We start from the raw sequence: 21,748 nt of genomic DNA, 5'->3' as shown, positions 1-21,748 counted from the left end.
TGAACGCAGCTGTCCAGAATAAAATAGTAACACAAAACCAATTATGGAAATAGCCAGAAACAATGTATAATATTTACAAAACACTATAGTTATACAATAAAATATTTATGAAGTGTTGAATGTGGCAAAAGCCATTACTAACTACTTCGAGGTTTTTTGCTTTTCTATTTCCCCAAAACTATGCGGTAGAATTCTCTTCAGAGGGAAATGTACACATTGGAGGTTTCAATTGTCAATTCACAGTCTGGACATTTGGTCAAGCTACTTTCAAAATAAAAATGTTGATTTCATATTTCCACCATGAGTAACCTTTAAATGGATCAACATCATTTACTCCTAACTGCTGGAGAATAAACAGTATATTTGTAATAAGGCCAAAATGGGAAATAGCGACTGAAACAGCAAATTGTTTGGGCTCATTTGAAATAAATATGGGGAATGATAACCAAAGTCCCCATATTATTCACAACATTAAATAGTCAAATGAACACGCATCCCTCCTGCTCTCTCTGCCCTCCGCCCCCACCGTTCTCAAAATCCCTATAAAACACTAATGGCTCAGGCACTCTGGTTTTTCTAGAAGAAATCACAGTTCAACCAGCCTCACAAAAATCTGAGGAGGAGATTTATGCTTTTGCGTTGCCATCTTGACATAACGCTTACCTGTCATATTTACTTGGAATAGAACTTTGTTATCTGGGATGGTAGAGGATGTTATAAATATACATGATTCAGGGAGTGATTATTGAGGGCTTTTCCAATTTGGGGGGAAAAAAGGGTGACTTTTTTACATTTCAGATTTAATTTTAACATTTATTTTAATGATTTACAGAGAATGCCCGCATGGCAGTAATTTCTTCAGTGATATTAGTCCTTTCTGGCTTTGCAAATGGCAACAGTAGCTAAACAAATGTTTCCTATCAGAGCCCCTTGTTGGTAACACAGAGTTAACGATGTTAAGGTCACCCTGCTCTGCGTAGAGTATCAAAATCCTGGGCGAGGACAGTTCACCTCACAAATGTTAACTAAATCAACGTATATCCATCATGGTAGAATTGGGATATAGACTTCGGTTTTTCTCCACATATTCACTGCATAAGTAGACTAAGCAATTTTTCTTTTTCAAAATTAAAGTTAGAGGTCTTTTTTCTCCAATTTTAATAATGAAAAGAAACCAAGAGAGGCAACCGCAAAGGTCCATATGCTAATTTATTACAAATGATAACAGAGTAGTAGAGTCAGGTTTCAGTTCAAAGATGAGCGTGCGGATGACAAGATGGAGTCCACTATTCAAAATGTACATTGCCAATCTTTGGATTCAAGAAGACACACCCTATTATTGCTCAATATTTCCTAGCTGTCCCTCTGATTCGAGCACTCTTCTTCTCACAACTACAGAATCATTTCCTGTACTTACTGCACTCGACTTAGAGGATGATAATTTTAAAATTTCATTCTCTACAACTCTCCATTCCCCAAAGACCTGGGAGTCAGAAGGACCTGGGTTGTAGTCCTGGGTCTGCCACTTGTCTGCTGGGTGACCTTGGGCAAATCACAAGTCACTTCACTTCTCTGCGACTCAGTTATCTCAGCTGTAAAATGGGAATTAAGACTGTGAGTCCCATGGGGGACATGGACCGTGTCCAACCTGGTTATCTTTGATCTACTTCGGTGCTTACTGCAGTGCCTGGCACATAGTAAGCATTTAAAAAATACCTTAAAAAAAACCCCCAAAATAAAACAACCCACCAAACCCTATCAGCCTCCAGAACACATTCGCTCACCGCCGACCCCTAGCCCACATCCTGCCTCTGGCCTGGAATACCCTCCCTCTGCAAATCTGACAAACAATTACTCTCTCCACCTTCAAAGCCTTTTTGAAGTAGACCTCCTCCAAGAGGTCTTTCCTGACTACTAATAATTATTATTATGGTATTCCTTAAGCGCTTCCCATGTGCCAGGTACTGTACTAAGCGCTGGGATGCATACAAGCAAATCAGGTTGGACACAATCCCTGTCCCATGTGGGGCTCGCAGTCTCAAACCTCATTTTACAGATGAGGCAACTGAAGCACAGAGAGGTGAAGTGACTTGTCCAAGATCACACAGCAGACAAGTGGCAGAGCCGGGATTAGAATCCATGAACCTCTAACTCCCTGGTCCGGGCTCTACCCATTACGCCACGCGGCTGTAAATCCCCCTTTCCTCTTCTCCCATTCCCCTCTGCATCACCCTGACTTGCTCCCTTGGTTCTCCCCCCACCCCAGCCCCACAAGCACCTACGTACAGATCTGAAATTTATTTATTCATATTAATGAATAATATCTTCCCACCCTCCAGACTGTAAACTCACTGTGGGCAGGCTATGTATCTGTTCATGTACTGAACTCTCCCAATTGCTTAGTACAGTGCTCTGCACACAGTAACTACTCAATAAATACGATCGAATGAACTAGTCCACAATAGTGCTACCATTGCCAGAACATGGAAAAAAGATTTGTCTTTATCTCTGCCACACTGACAGAGTTCTGGACCAGTAGAGGATATGTCTCTCTCACAAGGTTCAAAAGACAACCTCCTCTGAAATACGAATATTTATGAACTACTGCTTTTCTTGGTTTCAACCAGATCAAAAAGACGACAAACATTAAACAAAGTGCTTTTCTGAAGCCACTGTCACACTTCCAATATGGTCCAGTTTAAAAAGTGTTGGAAATCATAAGACAAAACTATTTCTCATGAAATTCTCTTCCTAAAAGAGTACAAACAAAATCTTGCAAAGTTTCTCAAATACTCTGGGTAAATTAATTTAAATTCCCGGGTTTCAGCTCTATCTGTACATGTGGGCAGGGAATGTGTCTACCAATTCTGCTATATTGCACTCTCCCAACTTTTTCCAAGCGCTTAGTAGAATCCTCTGAACTCAGTAAGCACTCAATAAATATGTTTGAATGAATGAATGCTCTGCACACAGGAAGCACTCAATAAATATGATTGACTGATCATTAATCTATACTCTTTGCAAGCGAAACCCACTCTGAAGTTGCGAACGTGATTCAACATAAAATGGGTCAGCAGCAATAGACAGGAGATCATTTTTCACACGTCCATACAAGTCAAATCACTCATTCTCAGTTAAGTTTGACTGGGTTTTACCAATTAATGAATTCGTTGTGGTATTCGTATATTTCCCAGTTGGCATTATAATGAAAATTCAATGAAGACCACAGCTGCCTTTTTGTGGGGTATGGATACGAGTTTGGAAGATTCATCTAATACTTTTCTTTCTCCTCTGGAAAATAAAACCTTTAAAAAGGCAATCCGGGTCAGTGTGTTGAACTTCTGTCTTTTCTCTTTTAGTCGTTTGTAACAGTCGGTTTGAATGAATAGAACCCCACCCTAGAACCACTAACTGAAATGATCATCTGAATAATCCTACTAGATAAATTCCAGATATAGTAACTTTGCTCAGTTACTGTTCTGAGAGGTTCCATGAAACCTCATACCAATAACAACTTTTGGGTTAGATTTTTTTTTTCTGGCATTTGTTACGCGCTTACTATATGCCAGGCACTGTTGGGGTAGATACAAAGTAATCAGGTTGGGCACAGTCCCACATGGGGCTCCCAGTCTCAATCCCCATTTTACAAATGAGGTAACTGAGGCCCAGAGAAGTTCGGTGACTGGCCCAGATTAGATAAACCCAATAATCTGCTAGATTATAAGATCTTTCAGGACACGGAGTGAGTCTACTTGTTCTACTGAAGTCTCCCAAGCCCTGAATCAGTGGCATTTATCGAGTGCTAAATACCACAAAAAGTTCCATCATTCAGATCCTCATTTTTGAAACAAAAATCATTCGTTTTCATCCGCTAACAGATAAACCTCCAAAAAAACTATTTCCCGGGTAGCTTTAAATATCGCACTACAGAAAAGTTATGCACATTTTATGAAAAACCAAAGAAAACCAAGAAACCGTCTATATTTGGAGGAACAAATAACAGAGATGACCATGAAAGAGGTCCATGGTATTAAATGCTTTGGAGAAGAAATATTAGGGGTCTTTGGAAGGCCAAATAACTCGATTTAGATTAGCATATTTTGGATATATAATCAGGAGGACTGATTCTCTGGAGAAGACACTAATGCTAGGAAAAGTCCAGGGAAAATGAGGAAGAGGCAGACCAGCAGCTGGATGGATAGAGACCATGACAATGATAATGGAAGAACCATTAGAAAGGTTGTGGATTATGGCAGAGGACAGGACGTTCTGGAGAAAGTATAGCCATGGAGTCGCTATGAATCGGAAACAACTTTACGGCACTTAATAATAATAAAAAGAAGAAACACTGGGGCCTTCGATGACTGGCCAACATTAAATCCAGTAACCCTATTATCAGTGATATTGGCAGGATTATTTATTATTTCTCCCAAATCCTCTTTCCTTCTTTCATTCAAATTCACAGTTTGTGACATCAGTCCTAAGACAACTCCCAGTAGCAGGGCAAGTAGCAACTCTGATGAAGAAAAGGAAAGTATATCAGCAGAACCAAGCAGATGCCTCGATAATCTTCTCCCTTGCTCTCACGTATTAATTTTACATCAAACTTTTCCCCGCAACCAATTCCAGCCCCAGACAAATGGGTCAGTTCCTACTTTGAGCTACTCCCCGCTCTCTGTACCTCAATTCAAAATTCCAAAGAGAAAAATTGAAATGAAAATTCAAAATGTGTTTTCAACTGAGCCTTAAAAAACAGAAATTCCCAGCTTTTTGCTTCATTTCTTAAATGGGATTTGTGAAGTGCTTATTATGTGCCAAGCTCTGTACTAAGTGCTGGGGTAGGTACAAGCTAATCAGGTTGAAGTGAAGTGAACTGACCAAGGTTATCCAGCAGATAAATGGCAGAACCAAGCAGGACTAGAATCCAGTTCCTACTGACACCCAAGTTCATGCTCTAGTCAATAAGCTACTTCTTGATTATATATTACTCTTAATTAGCACCTCATAAAACTGCTCAGTAGTAGTGAGGAATGTGTCTCTTTATTGTTATATTACTCTCCCAAGTGCTTATCACAGCGCTTTGCATGCAGAAAGCACTCAGATAAATATAATTGAATGAATGAATAGTAGTAGGATTTATTGCAGACCCACTTGGGGCAGTGAACCTCAACAGACCCTCAGGAAAAGAGAATAAAGAAGTGACATCCTCCTCTAAGGAGAACTAAAGCCCTCTGAAGTGGCCAGAAGAGCAATGAGAATTTGGTACCGGTAAAAGCCATTCTAGAGGACAAAAACAATAAGAGTCAAGTAAGAATTCTAGACAGGAAATTGCTAAACATCCTCAAGTTTAAGATCTCCCAAGTTCCCTTTATCTTACGTGGCTATTTAGCCCCCACATCCCAAAATATGTTTAAAACGGAGCTTGGAACATGGTCAGCAGAGATGCAGACAATCTCGGACTGTAAGTGCCTTGAGAGAAAGGGCTCTGTCTCACCTGATTAACTTGTATCTACCCCAGTGATTAAAACAGTGTTTGACAGAGTAAGCGCTTCACGAGGACCATAAAAAATAACTCCAAAATGAAGAATTCTGTAGCCCAACAACAGGTTTCTGTTGATCTGATGGGCACAGAACGACCAATATTTGATCAAATGGTGACGGAATAATAATAATGATGGTACTACTTATTAAGCACTTACTATGTGCCCCAGTTACCACTTCTGTAAAATGAGGATTGAGACTGTGAGCCCACGTGGGCCAGCACTTAGTAGAGTGCCTGGCACATAGTTAGCACTTAACAAATACCATCATTATTATGATTATTATGTACCAAGCACTGTTCTAAGCACAAGAGTAGGTATAAGTCAATCAGACTGGACACAGTCTCTGTCCCGCATGGGGCTCAAAATCTTAATCCCCATTTTTTCAGATGAGGTAACTGAGGCCCAGAGAAGTGAAGTGACATGCCCAAGGTCGTACAGCAGGCATGTGGCGGAGCCAGGATGAGAGCCCAGGTCCTTCTGACTCCCAGGCCCAAGCTCTATCCACCAAGCGTCTCTAAATGACAAAGTGACATGACAAACTGCTTCTCCAAGTGATAAACTGACATGGGGAACATTTCTCAAACCAGTGGGGCTGGCAAGACTGTGACGTTCATGACCCAGTTCTAGGAAGAACTAAAAATGAAGGAATACTGAAGAGAGGGTCCTCTGCTCAGACAACCCTTCCAGACCACACGTCTCACCAAGGCTAACCATTTCTGCTAAAGACAAGTCACTTAACTTCTCTGTGTCTCTTTTCTCAGCTGTAAAAAGAGGATTAAATCTTGATCCCCTCTCCCTCTTAAACTCTGGGTCCCTTGTGGGGCAGGGACTATGTCTGATCTGATTATCCCAGCGTTTAGAATAGTGCTTGGCACAGAGTAAGCACACAGTACTATCATTGTTATTATTAGCAAGCTATAAATCACATTTATTGAGCACTTATTGTGTGCAGAGCACTGTACTAAGCACTTCAGAGAATACAATATAACAGAGTTGGTAGATATATTCCCTACCCACAACAAGCTTACAGTCTAGAGGGGAGGACAGATATTCATATAAATATATAAATTACAGATATGTACATAAGTGCTGTGGGGCAGGGGGGTGGTGAATAATGGGGACGAAACAGAGTGACCTAGAACTGTTCTCATGCTCTCTTTGAGGTCATAATAATAAAATATTATAATAATAAATGCCATTTTAGTTCTGTTCTTTCTGCCTATCTGTGGGTGACCATTAAAGTTCCCTTCCAAGTTCTCTTCTATCAGTCAAGCAATCCATCATATTTACTGAGCACTTACTATGTTCAGGGCTGAGTACCTTGGGAGAGTACAATATAACAGAGTTGGCAGACACATTCCCTGCCCACAATAAGCTTACAGTCTAGAGGGGGAGACAGACGTTGATTCACTCATTCAGTTGTATTTAATTGAGCATTTAAAGTGTGCAGAGCACTGTACTACATAACAATAAACGGACACATTCCCTGCCCATAGTGACCTTAAAGTCTAGAAGGGGGAGACAGACATCGATACAAATAAATAAATTACGTATATATACATAAATATTGTAAGGCTGAGGGAGGGATGAATAAAGGGTGTAACAGAAGAGAGCAAGAGAAGTCCATACTTCATTCTGCTGCCTGGATCATTTTTCTATAAAATGTCCAGTCCATGTTTCCCCACTCCTAACTAATAGGTCCTGGAATGGTTCTAGGTTTTACTCAGTCAGGCTGGTCCACAGGAGACTAAGAATGGCTCAAGATTCCAGTCACGTTTCGGGATCCTGTCTGGGTTTAGACTGGAGAACCAATTTGCTCTTGGGGGCATCAGCCTTCAGGGCTTCACCCAGATCCCAGCACCAAAACTCTCCGTGTAAGAACTAAATAATTGGAAGAGTAACCCCAGCTACCTCACCCGGATATTCTCTGACAGACCCCACCAAGTCTGTGAGGTGAGTAGGCGGAAGAAAAATCTGCAATCCTTAAATGGGTTTGTTGCGAAAATCACATATCGAGGACCTAAGATGTTATTCCAAATTGAATCTCATTCCAAATGTACCCAGAAATAGAATATTTCTAATCCAGATAGTTCCTCCATGGGCTACACTAATTGGAATTTTCTTAAGAGTTGGCATCTTTGAGAACTTGTTCTCTTCATATGTGGGGGATTTTTCATGACATTGCAATATAGAGATTTGACTAGAATAAAGCACATGGGCACTATAAGGTAATTCCTCAAATCCACTCGATTCTGGATTGTTACTTTACATGTGTGCGATTTGGAAATCCACCCATTTCAGGAGATGTGGGAATTCAGGAGCACTTCAGGAGTGAAGGTGACAAAGACTTGGGGAATCATGAGGAAAAGACAACCTTTCAGGCCGCCTACAGCAACATCAATCAATCTATGGTATTTATCGAGCACTTCTGCAGAACACCGTACTAAGCGCTTGGGAGAATACAACACAACAGAGCTAGCAGACACGTTCCTGAAACCAACATGTTCCAAAATCGGCTCAGAAAGTCTCACCTTATTTCACCAGTGGGTCATAACGCACCCTGTATCTCTAAGACTCACCTCAGTTACAGGGTCCAAGACAGAACAGAGGCAGAACTGGTCTCAGCACGTGGGAAAGAGAGAGCAGTGAATCAGTGCTATTTATTGAGCACTTACTGTGTACACAGAACTTGTACTAAGCGCTCGGGAGAGTACAATACAGAGTTGGTAGACACATTCCCCACCCACAGTGAGCTTACAGTCTAGAAAGGGACCAAAGCAAGCAATACAATCAGCCCAAAAGACTTCATTCATTCAATTTTATTTACTGAGTGCTGTGTATGTGCAGAGCACTGTACAAGGTGCTTGGGAGATTACAACTGACACATTCCCTGCCCACAGTGAGTGTGCAATCTAGAGGGGGAGACAGATGTTAAGATACATAAATTACAGAAGCCCAGATTTCTTCACGAAAGCGCCCTGCTGTGTTCTGCAAACTGTACGCTGGAGTGAACACATGCTAGAAAAGATGGCTCTAGCAGATGATGAAAACCAGCTAACTTTCCAATTTCTAGGACGATAAAGAGATGTGGTAAAGTCGGTCACAAGGAAGATAAGACCTCAAAATACAGATTTGGTTAAAAAGAGATACGATCATCCCACATCGGTCCTACAGTTTTTCCAGAAAAGATACTTATGTCCTTGAGTGGGCTGATTTATTAGGAATATCTTTTTGTCACGGGTAAGATGCATTTAGGAAGAGACCCCTGTCCATTTGTCACCAGCTGGGAACGTTGCTTCTACCAGCAGCGGTACCATCTCAGGTACCAGGCAAAGACAAAGTGGAGGGCAACGAATGAATGGCACGGAATGGAAAAACCTGTCAAATAAAACGGTGGAAACTTCATCCTGCAGAAGCAGGGAGGGGATTCGAAGCGTAGCAACTTCCCAGCTATTTGAAACATCCAGCACCTTCATCCCGAATTCCATGCCACAGAAAGTTAAGGAGCAATTCCTATCACCTTATTGAAAATATGACTAGGCCTAGAAAGTCTCAGGCAGGATTTTGATCAACTGATCAATCAATAGTACTTAAGAGTGTCCTTACTTATAGTGCTTACTATGTGCAGAGCACTGTACTAAGCAATCGGGAGAGTTCAATACAACAGAATTAGCAGACACGTTCCCTGCCTATAACGAGCTTACGGTGTAGAGGGGGAAAGACAATCCAAAAGGTGGCATTTTAGTGCTGTTCTTTTGCCTGTGGGTGACCGCTAAAGCTCCCTTCTGACTCCCCTTCTTTTCTATCAATGAATCAATCAATTGTATTTATTGAGCGCTTATTATGTGCAGGGCATTGTACTAAGCGCTTGGGAGAGTACAGTATAACAGAGTTGATAGGCACGTTCCCTGACCACAACGAGTTTACAGACCCGGGCAGGGCGGTGGAGCGGGGAGGGAGGAAGACATTTTAAAGAAATCTTACAAATATGGACATAAGTGCTTTAGGGCTGAGAGAGGGGTGAATCCAAGGGTGTAAATCCAAGTGCAGGAGAGTAGGTATATATTTTGTGGTCTTATCTTCCTTGCGACCAACTTTACCACCGCTCTTTATCTCCCAAGAAATTGGAAATTTAGTTGGCATTCATCATCATCATTATCTAGAGCCATCTCTTCTAGCATGCATTCACTCCAGCTTGCAGTTTGTAGAACACAGCAGGGTGATCTTGTGAAGAAATATTTTGGGCAGATCATACTGCTTGCTCTGCTTCCCCCTCTAGACTGCAAGCTCACTGTGGGCAGGGAATGTGTCTACCAACTCTGTGGTAAATTGTACTCGCCATACCGCTGCCTGGATCACTTTTCTACAAAAATGTTCACTCCACGCTCTCCCACTCCTCAAGAACCTCCAGTGGCTGCCCATCTACTTTGTGGCCAGGGAATGTGTCTGCTCATTGCTATACTGGAATCTCCCAAGTGCTCAGTACAGTGCTCTGCACACGGGAAGCACTCGATAAATACGACTGATTGCACATCAAACAGAAATTCCTTACAAATGGCTTTAAGGCCCTCAGTCACCTCGCCCCCTCCTACCTACCTCACTACTCTCCTACAACCCAGCCCGTACATTTCGCTCCGCTAATGCTACCCTTTGCACCATACCTCGATCTCATCTATCTCACCACCCACCTCTCCCCCACGTCCTGCCTCCGACCTAGAAAGCCCTCCTCTTCGTATCCGACAGATGATTACTTTCCCGACCTTCAAAGCCCTATTGAAGGTACATCTCCTTCAAGAGCCCCCCGTTTCCTCTTCTCTTATTTCCTTCTCCTTCACCCTTACGCTTAGATTTACACCCTTGATTCACCCTTCCCTCAGCCCCAAAGCACTGACGTACATATCCATAAATGATTTATATTAATGTCCGTCTCCCCCTCTAGACTATAATCTCGCTGTGGGCAGGGAGCGTATCTACCGACTCTGTTACACTGTACTCTCCCAAGTGCTTAGTACAGTGCCCTGCACACATGAAGTGATCGATAAGTACAATGGATTGATTGACTAAAGAGGAAATAAAGAGGGCTTAGTCGGGGAAGGCTTCTTGGAGATGTACTTTTCTTACTTATTGCAGCTCATTCCCCTTCCATGGCTTTAACCACCGCCTCCACGTGGATGATTCCTAAATCTACCTCCTTGGCCTGGACCTCCCATCTCCACTTCATTCTCAAACTATTTCTTGCTTCTATTTCGGCATGATACCTCAAACTCAGTGTCCAACACTGAAGTCCTCATCTTCCCTCCCAAATCCTTTCCTCCACCCAACTTTCCGACAGTTGCCAACGACACCATCCCTCTCATCTCCAAATCTCACAACTTTAGCCTTATCCTGTGACTCCACCGTCTCTTTCAATTCCTACATGCAGTCGATTGCTAAATCTGGCTGGGTTTTTCCCTCCGAAATATCTCCAGGCTCCGCCTCTTCCTCTCCATCCAATCGGCTACTATCCCGTTCCTGGTGCTTGTCCTATCACAGCTTGGCTGCTGAATCAGTTTCCTCAGTTTCCTCACTGGTTCTCCCCTCTCCAGTCCATATTTCACTCTGCTGTTTGGATCATTTTCTTAAAATGCCATTCTGCCCTAGTCTTCCTGCTCCTCAAAAAAAATTCGAATTTTACTCATTCCTCTCCACATCAAAAATAAACGCTGCCCCTAAACTGTGCAATCTGTAGGAACAAATTGCCTCTGTAAAGAAAGCCTCCAACCTCAGCTTTTTTACAGCTACACAACAACATTAACGGGAGAAACGAGAGTAACCTAAGCCAAGCTTGCATGGTTTGCGTAACTAATGTCAAATATAACTCCTCTAGACTAATCTCATCCTCTGGACTGCAAGCTTGTTGTGGGCAGGGAATGTATCTGCTACATCATTCTCATCCAAGTGCTCAGTACAGTGTTCCGCACATAGAAAATGCTCAATACAGTCGATTGACTGATTGTAATCCCATTTACAAGGTAAGCAACAAATACCCTATGACCAAAGACAACGCCAAAGCAATCAACGGTATCCAAACTCTTATTCTGTGCAGAACACTGTACCAAGCGTTAAGCTTGGAGATGCTTAATAGGAAGATTATTCGGTGAAAACCCATCGTTACGTCCGGAACTACAGATTTTATGAATTGAACTAATAATGACAAAATAAGGGAGCACTTTTATTTGCTACCCTTGCTAATAATAAATAATTTTGGTATCTGTTAAAAGCTATGTACGGAGCACTGTTCGGAGCACCGGGGTGGATACCGCGCAATCGGATCGGACACAGTCTCTTCCTCACCTGGGGCTCACAATCTAAAGGGGAGCGAGAACATGTATTTCATCCCCGTAGTAGACAGAGCACAGGCTCGGGAGTCAGAAGGTCAAGGGTTCTAATCCTGGCTCTGCCACTTGTCTGCTGTATGACCTTGGACCAGTCACCTAACTTTTCTGAGCCTCATTTACCTCTTCTGTAAAACGGGGATTAAGACTTTGAGTACCATGTGGGTCAGGGACTGTGTTCAACCCAATTATCGTGTATCCATCCCAGTACTTATAACAGTGCCTGGTACATAGTAAGCGCTTAACAAATACCATAATAATTATTCTTCTTATCCCGATTTTACAGAGCAGGAAACGGGGGCACAGAAAAGTTAAGTGCCTTACCCAAGGTCACACAGCAAGCAAGTAGCAGAGCCAGTGTTAGAAACTGCGTCCCCTGACTCTCAGGCTCTTTCCTCTACACCATAAATCAGAGAGAAGTGGCTCATTAGGTCAACAGCACTTGCCAAACGTGACCCAAAATAACACTTTCCAGTGGGACCTAGGAAGCTGACGAAGGGAGTGATGTCATTTGTGGATGGAATCGTGGGATCAGTGACCAGGGATGTCAGCTTTGGGCAGGCAATTCCATCCACGCAAGCCTTGAAAAAAGGTTTTGCTATCCATCAATCATTGCTTGAGAGCTTATTGGGTGCAGAGCTCTGTACTAAGCACCAGGAAGAGTACAGTATAACAGAGTTGGGAGACACCTTCCCTGCCCATAACGAGCTTACAGTCCAGAGGGGGAGACAGCGTGGCTCAGTGGAAAGAGCCCGAGCTTGGGAGTCAGAGCTCATGGGTTCGAATCCCAGCTCCGCCACTTGTCAGCTGTGTGACTGTGGGCAAGTCACTTCTCTGGGCCTAAATTCCCTCATCTGTAAAATGGGGATTGACTGTGAGCCTCACGTGGGACAACTTGATTACCCTGTATCTACCTCAGCGCTTAGAACGGTGCCTCTGCACATAGTAAGCGCTTAACAAATACCAGCATTATTATTAAGATAAAGAAATAAACTGTGGATGTGTATGTAAGTGCAGGGGCAGCGAGGCGGAGTGGATAAAGAGTGCATATTCATTCATTCAGTCAAACTTACCGAGCACTTACCGTGTGCAGAGCGCTATACTAAGCGCTCGGGAGAGTTCACTATAACAATAAACACACTGATCCCCTCGCCTCAGTGATCTTACAGTCTAGAGTTCTATGCTTTATCTCCTGGAGCGTTCTTCTGTTTTGAACTTCCCTATCTGAAGCTGGAAGAGGCATAATGATAATAAGGATAATAATGGTGGTATTTGTTAAGCACTCACTATGTGCAAAGTACTAAGTGCTGAGGTGAATACAAGCAAATCCGGAAAGACGCTGTCCCTGTCCCACATGGGGCTCACGGTCTCAATCCCCATTTTCAGACGAGGGAACTGAGGCCCAGGGAAGTGATGTGACTTGCCCAAGGTCACGCAGCAGATACGTGGTGGAGCCAGAATTAGAATCCATGACCTCCTGACTTTCAGGCCCGTGCTCTTTCCACTAGACCATGCTGCTTCTCCTCTGGGCTGCGTTCCAGGACAATGTCATACTTTGAAGTCCAAAGGGACCTCGGCACTTTCAGTTTCTTCAGGGCTTGCACTGTATTTTATCCCCACTTTATAGTTGAGCAAAGTGAGGCACGGGAGAAGTGATCGCGGCTTGTCCGCGTCACGCAGCGAGCCAGTGGCAGGAAGGTTTCCGACTCCCGGTTTAGTGTTCTTCCACGCTACCTCTCCCGCAACCGTTATGGGAATTATCAGCGTGAGGGGAAGCAATGTGGCCTAGTGGAAAGAGCTCGGGCCTGGGAGTAATCGGCCCTGAGCTCTAATCCTGGCTCTGCCACTTGATTGCTGTGTGATGCTGTGCAAGTCATTTAACCTCTCTGGATTTCAGTTCCCTCACCTGAAAAATGTGGATTCAGTACCTGTGCTCCCTTACCATTAGCCTGTGAACCCCCTGTGGGACCTGATTATCTTGTATCTACCCCAGCACCTAGTACAGTGCTTGGCATGTAGTAAGCCCTTCACAAATACCACTATTATTATTATCATTATTCTCTCCAAAGTGTGCTATGAAATCGAATGTTGTGGGAGAACTGAGGGTATACTTCTTTAATAATGTCGGTATTTGTTAAGCGCTTACTATACGCCGAGCACTGTTCTAAGCGCTGGGGGAGATACAGGGTAATCAGGTTGTCCCACGGGAGGCTTACAGTTAATCCCCATTTTACAGATGAGGGAACTGAGGCCCAGGGAAGTGAAGTGACTCGCCCACGGTCACACAGCTGACGAGTGGCAGAGCCGGCATTCGAACCCATGACCTCTGACTCCGAAGCCCGGGCTCTTTCCACTGTCTCTCCCACATATACGTGAAGCGTAGGTTTTTTTCTGCTAGTCATCTTTTAAATCCTAACTCTCTCCTGCTACCACGAAAGCCCACGCTGTCATCTGTTTGGAAACCAAAACATTTTGATACCGTAAAGAAAACAATTTGGGGACTGTTGCTTCTCATTCGGTTTTTGACTAACTTAGAACTCTTGGCTTTTCAGAGAACAGTAGGAGGAGCACTCTAGCACCTAATAAATCAGCTTTAGTTTTGGACCTAGGCTGTAAAGGGAATTTGGAATGAACTCCTCTCCACAAAATGCCCCCGAATAACTGACCCAACCACCCGGCGTTATTCCTCTTAGCCTCGAAGAGGCTGTCACGCCTCTGCTTAAATAAGGGAAATACAACACCACGCTCTTCTCTGCTTCTGTCGAGGTCTCCTTTAGCCCATTTTAGCCCTTACTCTCCAAAGGAGTAACAGGAGTCAAAGAAGGACCTGGGTTCTAGTCCTTGTTCCGCCACTTGTCTGCTGGGTGATCTTGGGCAACTCACTTCACTTCTCTAAACCTCAGTTATCCCGACTGTAAAATAGGAATTTAGGACCGTGAGCCCCATGTGGGACAGGCCTGTGTCCAACCCGATTAGCTTGGACCCATCCCAGCGCTCGGTCCGGTGCCTGGCACAGAGCAAGCACTCAACAAATACCATAAAATAAGCAAACAAAAGGGATTGAGACTGTGAGTCCCATGTGGGACGGGGATTGTGTCCCATCTGATTAGTTCATAGCCACTCCAGTGATTAGAACAGTGAAGGGGAAACAGTAAACACTTAACTACCATAAAACAAATAAACCAACAAACAGAAAGCAAATGGGGATTAAGACTGCGAACTCCATGTGGGGACGGGGATTTTGTCCAACCTGACTAGTTTATATCCAACCCAGCACTTAGAACAGTGCCTGGCACATAGTAAGCACTTAACAAATGCCACGAAACAAACTGGCACATAGTAAGCGCTTAACGAATACCATAAAAAAGGCACACAGTAAGCACTTAAATACATAAAACAAATAAACGAACAGCAAACGGGGATTACGCCTGTGAACCCCACGTGGGGCCGGGACTGAGTCCAGCCTGATTAGCTCGTATCTATCCTAGCGCTCAGAATAGTGCCTGGCACATAGTCAGCACTCGACAAATACGACATCATAAACAGACAGACACATGTGGATTAAGACTGTGAGCCCCGTTGCGGGACAGTGACTGTGTCCAACTTGATTAGCTTGCATCCACCCCAGCGCTCAGAACAGTGCCTGGCACCCAATAAGCGCTTACCAGATAACCGTAAAAAAAATTCAAAATGCTCTGAGGTTGCTGTGTGATGTACCAGCAAAGATCTGAAATTCGACCCCCCACTTCCTTCTTTAACGGTGACTCATTTAAAGAGCATATCCCTTCCCAAAACCCACCGACGACGGCACAGGGAGGGGGTGACTAGGTCTGTGGGCAGGGTCCGGGTCGGGAGGACCAAACGACCACATCGATCACATGGCCGTTCGGAGTCCGTTGCTCGGGCCGGCTGCTCCCCCCCCCTCGACCGACGGCACTCCACCGGCCACGTTCACCCACCCGGAACTGCTCTTTATAAACCTTTTATGCAAAGCACAGCTACTACCGATGTCCCTATTTCCTTCCCCCCACCCCCCACATCACCGAACTTCGCCACTGGTTCTTACGGCCTCGGACGGCAAATGTATCTCCCGAGCTCTCTGAGGGAGAACCTGGTCTACGTTTTTTTTTTTTGGCTCTGGGAGGGTCTCTCAGAACCCAGCACACGGTGCTTTGCCAACAGGAGTACCACGGTGAATACCGTTGGCGGCGGCGAAGACCGCGACACACAAATTGCACGATATTAGCGACTGGACCAGAGTCGTTGGGGTGCTTCCGGTGCAGCACGGTACGGTTCGACACATACGCCCCCCGGGTGGTGAACTCTGAACTCCGGAACCCATCTCTACGGGGAATGAATTGGGTCTCTGAAAGATCCCGGAGCTCGGGTAAAATTCCACCCAAATTGTCGATACTTAAATCACCCTCGGCCCACGTCGAAACGGTAGCACTTGAACGGTCTCACAGAAAGCGATTTGAATTTCAAGCCAACTACAGTCTCTCGAAGCACCACCAGTGAACGCTATAATAGGGGCCTGTGATCTTTTCTTGGAACCTACAGAAACATCTGTTGGAGGACAGGAAATATCGTTGAAACAAAAAAAAAAATATATACAGCTCATATGACATGATGCAACCTCAATTGTTCTTATCAAGACTCCCTCTACTTGACTTCCTTATCTTTAAATCAACTTAAATTTCACCTTCTCCCGCCAAGAGTAAAAAGGCTATGGCCCACGTTTAAACCGAACAATCCCTAGCTCCGTCTTTCAGACTTTCGGAGCCCGAGATCCAAGCTCTGTCTTTAAGACTCTCAAATCCTAGATCCTTCTTTCAGACTCTGAGACCCCAGCTCCCTCTATAAGACGCTGAGATCCTAGCCGGAGAAAGCGGCACTATTGCCTTCTTCCTGAGCCTCAACTCCAACGGAGAGGAAAAGCAAGGCCCTTACACACTGTTGTGATTAAGGCCGCCCCGGGTCTGATCTTTCCCATATGCTCCACGGAACTAACTTCCCCGACTTTTCAATAGATGCTCTTTGTGTTGATTTGTTTAAAAATACCAACTGCCTTTGCTTATGTCATTTCACTCTTCCCAAGAGTTTGAAGGGTGTTCTCCATTTCACTGGACTCATTCCTGTCTCTTCCCTTCCAGGAAGGCCAGGGAGGTCTTCCTGACTCGATCATTACAGTCAGACTAAGGGAGCGATGTTCCCATCCGTCGGCCGTGAGCAGGAACTGAGACTTTCATTAGGTCTCTGGCAACCATCACCATCAAAACCTTCTGAACATCTCACTGTCGCCCCATCGTGCGGAAATCTCATCCCGGCAGAAAGACGAAATTAAGATCCTAACTCAAAGCCCCCGCGACGTCAACCATTCGGGCGGGTGACTAAACTCGCACACTTCTTTCATATTCACTCCTAAACTCCCCTTATGCACCCAGCGGTTTCATCTATTGGTTGACTCAGAATTGCAATCTCAATCCTCCGCGCCCATGCGAACAGCAGGGCCGAAACCCTGAACCCGGGGCAGAGGTCAGTCCGGCTCTTTTGCCCTCTTGGCCCATCATCTTTCGCTCGGGGATCCTTTCTTCTCGACCCGCTTTTACCGTCCGTCTTCCTTCTGACGATTCCCTGAGGCAGCTATAACTCACCACCTCCAATCGTACGCCGACTTCTCAGAGCACTGTACTAAGCACTCGGGAGAGGATAATTCAATGGAGTTGGGAGGTACGATCCCCGCCCTCCCTATCTAGCAAAATTCAGATTCCACCCCTGAGCCGCTCGGGCAGCCGGGGCAGATTGATCAATGCACGGGGTTCACTGAGCGCTCCCTTGGTGCCGAGCACTGTTGCAAGAGCCTGGGAAAGTACGACATAACCGAGTTGGCAGGCACGTTCTCTGCCCACGACAAGCTTCCAGTCTAGAGGGATCATCCTTTTCTCCCGCTTGGAAGTTCCTCAGACATCAAGCGAGTTGGCCCATCCTTCTGAGAGGACCTAGCCTGAGTGGTTCCTTATTCGTTCGTTCATTCAGTAGTACTTATTGAGCCCTTACTATGTGCGGAGCACTGTACTAAGCGCTTGGAACGTACAGGTCGGTTACAGACACAGTCCCTGCCCTCCGACGGGCTTACAGTTTGATCGGGGGAGACGGTCTAATCTTTAGCTTCCTGCAGCTTCGTAACGTGGTGTGGAATGGGGCAGGAAACTGCCCTGACTTCTCCTTCAGAAGTCAGCATGACCCCTCTAGCTGCCCACGCAAAAATCTAAGCTGAAACCCGGAATCAGAAGGAGGGGGAAGAGAAAGTAGAGCCCTCCTACATTTTTCGGCCAAGTTCTACTCCAAACGGTGGCTCTTCCCCGGCCTGCCCTCCCAGTCAGCTAAATCCAAAACGGTTTTCTCATCTTCTAACGCTGCCCTCTGATTGTCTCCCTTGCTCTCCCCTCCCCCTAGACCGTAAGCGCTCTGTGGGCAGGGAACGTATCTACTGTTGTACCGCACTCTCCCGAGCACTTAGGTCGGTGTTCTGCACAGAGTAAGCACTCAATAAATACAGCTGAATGAACTGAATGAACGAATGGTCCCCTTTCCAAAGTACCCTCCCCCGGCACCTTCCTCCCGACTTACAGTGGAGGAGGAACGAACGTAAACCCGAAGACGCGTCGGGCTGAACCAAGCAACGCACGTGCTCAGTGGCATTTACTGTGCACTTAACGGTGTGCAGAACACTGCACTAACGGATCGGGAGAGTACGATGTAACAGATACGTTCTTCGCCCGTTAGCCTTGGCCTTTTCAGGACGTCCGTTCCTCGAGATGGACAACATCGCATGCGATCTACAGGCTAGACAAGAAAGGTCATTCTGAAAACCGCTCTTCCAAACCACCACGACCCGCTCACGTTGGCCGAGACGAAACCGTTTCAGACCTTGTAATCTCCTTCCTTGCTTGAGGCCAGGAGGCTCTTACGGTGTTTGTGAAAGACTTCAAGGGCAGAGAAACGCATCCAGCGACTAACCACAAGCTCAGTTATTGGGAAGAACATAAATATTAATGCAACTTCACGTCGGTGGGGAGTCTCGAAATAAATTGCCAACAGCTGTTCGGATGGCACCGGCTCAAACCGACCCATCTCCCCTAAAAGCCACCTCTCAGTGATTTTAGGTCCCCGCGACCAAAAAGTTAACGTAAACGGGTTTCCCTCTCACGATGGAATTCCTCTGCGAAGTAAATTGGCTCCCGATTTGGAAACCGACTCTTTTTCTCGCAACTGCTTTTTAAACTTTTTCAAAATTTCTCACCAATCGGGGAAGAGGAATTCAGAAACTTGTCCAAAGAAAGAGGGGAAAGAAACCCTTTCGGCTGGAAGATATGAAGTTCATTTTACAAAACAGAATGGATCCAGGGGGCAACCAGAGCTAAGATTCTGTTCAACAGGTTTCTCTGGGTTTTCTCTTTACTTACACAAGGGAGGCGGTCCTTTTCTCGCCTCCCGTCGTCTTCACGTTTGAATTCTAAGTTCAAAAGAACACAGATACCGATTCCAAACGGCAGAGCGGGCACGAGAGTGCTTACGAGGAACGTGAGACCCCCAAGGACGACTCTGGACAGATTTTGCGGGGCGCACGTTTGGAAGGCAAAGGGGAGGATTCAAAAGTCGGAGCCGAGCGTACGAGGGGGTCATCTCTGCACAGGTTTTATCCACCTTAGGAACTTCTGAGGGCGGAAGGCGACAAACGCTACCGCCGAACGTCCGGGGACGAGCGGGGTCGGGAGCAGGGGAGTCCGTCGGGGGTCTCTCTCCCACACCGTCTTAATCAGGGCCGGATCTCGGTCGGGATAGACGAAATCGGTCGGACAGAAGCAGGGGAGAGCGCGGGTTTTATCCACTTTAGGAACTTCCGATTCTGGGAGGTAATAAACCGTACCGCCGGCCACGTGGGGACGAGAGGGGGGCCGGGAACAGGGGAGTCCGTCGGGGCGTCTCTCCCCCACATCATCTCGATCGAGGCCGGATCTCGGTCGGGATAAGCGAGGGCACGCGGACGGGAGCAAGGGAGCGCGTCCGCCGTCAAAAATCCCAACACCCAGTTTTCCCCCGACCCCCCGCATCCTTCACTCACCCACTTGGAGCTGCTCGCAGGGGGTCCTGTCCGGGGCGTCCCCGATCTGGCACCTGTACACCGCCCCCGGGTTGGCCACCGAGCTGTTGCTGAGCCAGCTGGCCGTGGGAGCCCCCGCCAGCAGCCTGGAGAGGGGACGGACGGACCCGTCAACGGGAGGGCCGGCCCGAGCGCGGCACACCGCGCTAAGCGCTGGGGCGACGGCCGGGGGGGGACGACGACGACACGCTCCCGGGCGAGGGTCCCGAGCGCAGCGCGCTGCGGAGGGTGTCCTCCACGACCCAGGCGAGGGGGTCTGAACGCAACACACCGCGTTAAGCGCTGGGACGATGGATGGAGGGGGGACACGACACCCTTCCGGGCGAGGGTCCCGAGCGCAGCGCGCTGCGGAGGGTGTCCTCCACGACCCAGGCGAGGGGGTCTGAACGCAACACACCGCGTTAAGCGCTGGGGCGATGGATGGAGGGGGGACGGGGGGGACACGACACCCTTCCGGGCGAGGGTCCCGAGCGCAGCGCGCTGCGGAGGGTGTCCTCCACGACCCAGGCGAGGGGGTCTGAACGCAACACACCGCGTTAAGCGCTGGGGCGATGGATGGAGGGGGGACACGACACCCTCCCGGGCGAGGGTCCCGAGCGCAGCGCACTGCGTTAAGCGCTGGGCCGACGGATGGGGACGACGACGCTCTCCACGTCCCGGCCGAGGAGCCCGAGCGCAACGCACTGCGCTGAGCGTCGGGGCGATGGGTCTGGGAGGGCCGGGGAGGAGGGGACGACGACCCAGGGCCTGGGAAGCGGGGGCTCCCCCCTCCCCTCCCCCCCCCCGTCTACGCCAAGCGGGCCAACGTGGGACTCAGTTTCCCCGAGTGCGGTGTGTCTCACCAGCGGTCCTCCCCGTGCCGGTGCAGCAGGACGGAGTAGCCGAAGAGGGTGCCCTGGGGGCCCTGGAAGACGAGGGGGCTGCCGGTGTCCAGGTTGTAGGCGCGGGCCCCCGGGGGGACGGCGACGAGGAGGAGGGCGGCCTGGAGGAGGAGGAGCAGCGGAGGGGGCGCAGGCCGTCCGCCCTGCCGCCGGGCCCGGCCGGCCCACCCCATCCTCGCCCGCTGCCTACATGCACATGCACGGGGAGGGCAAGGGGAGGGCACGGGGGGCGCACGGGGGGCGCACGGGGGGCGCCCGGTCCTCTAAGCGCAGCCCGGCGGTGGCCGCGGGGGGAAACAGGCGGGCCGGGCCGGGCCGGGCCGGGCCGGGCGGCCGGAGGGGGAGGGATCGGGGGCGGGGGCAGGAGGGGGGGCGGGGGCAGGAGGAGGGGCGGGGGCAGGAGGAGGGGCGGGGCCGGGGGTCCCGGAGGGGCCCCGGGGGGCGGCGGCGGCCGGGGGCCGTTCCGGGTCCGGCCGGTAGGGGGCGCTCCGGCCCGCCCACGTGCTGGGGGGGCCCCCGACCCTGCCGGACGGGGGGGGACAGACAGGCAGACGGGGGGGCAGACAAGGGGGACAGATGGAGGGGACAGACAGACGGGGGGACAGACAGGCAGACAGTCAGGGGGCCAGGCAGACGGGGGGGACAGACGGCGTTTCCCCCCCCCCCCCCCGCCCTGCAGCCCAGGACGCCCCCCTCACCCCAGCCGGCCCCCAGGACCGCCTCCCGGGGGACGAGGGAGGGTGGGAAGAGGGGGAGAAGGAGGGTGAAGGAGGAGAAAAAGAGGAG

At 47.9% G+C, this 21,748-nt stretch overlaps 1 protein-coding gene across 1 annotated transcript in view; it reads right to left on the bottom strand.

The window, feature by feature from the left end:
* Nucleotides 1-21,182, bottom strand: part of ITGA4 (integrin subunit alpha 4) — an 84,956-nt gene extending 63,774 nt beyond the window's left edge. The window contains exons 1-2 of the mRNA XM_029072238.2: nucleotides 20,924-21,182; nucleotides 20,043-20,167 (exon numbers count right to left, since the gene is read on the bottom strand). Of these exons, the coding sequence (XP_028928071.1) occupies nucleotides 20,043-20,167; nucleotides 20,924-21,135 (337 nt within the window). The 5' untranslated portion in view covers nucleotides 21,136-21,182. The remainder of the gene's footprint in view (nucleotides 1-20,042; nucleotides 20,168-20,923) is intronic.
* Nucleotides 21,183-21,748: the final 566 nt, after the last annotated feature.

Source organism: Ornithorhynchus anatinus, chromosome 9 (assembly GCF_004115215.2).
Source record: "Ornithorhynchus anatinus isolate Pmale09 chromosome 9, mOrnAna1.pri.v4, whole genome shotgun sequence".
Lineage (NCBI taxonomy): Eukaryota > Metazoa > Chordata > Mammalia > Monotremata > Ornithorhynchidae > Ornithorhynchus > Ornithorhynchus anatinus.
Note: the sequence above shows the minus strand (reverse complement) of the source record. Positions and strands in the feature narration are given on the sequence as shown.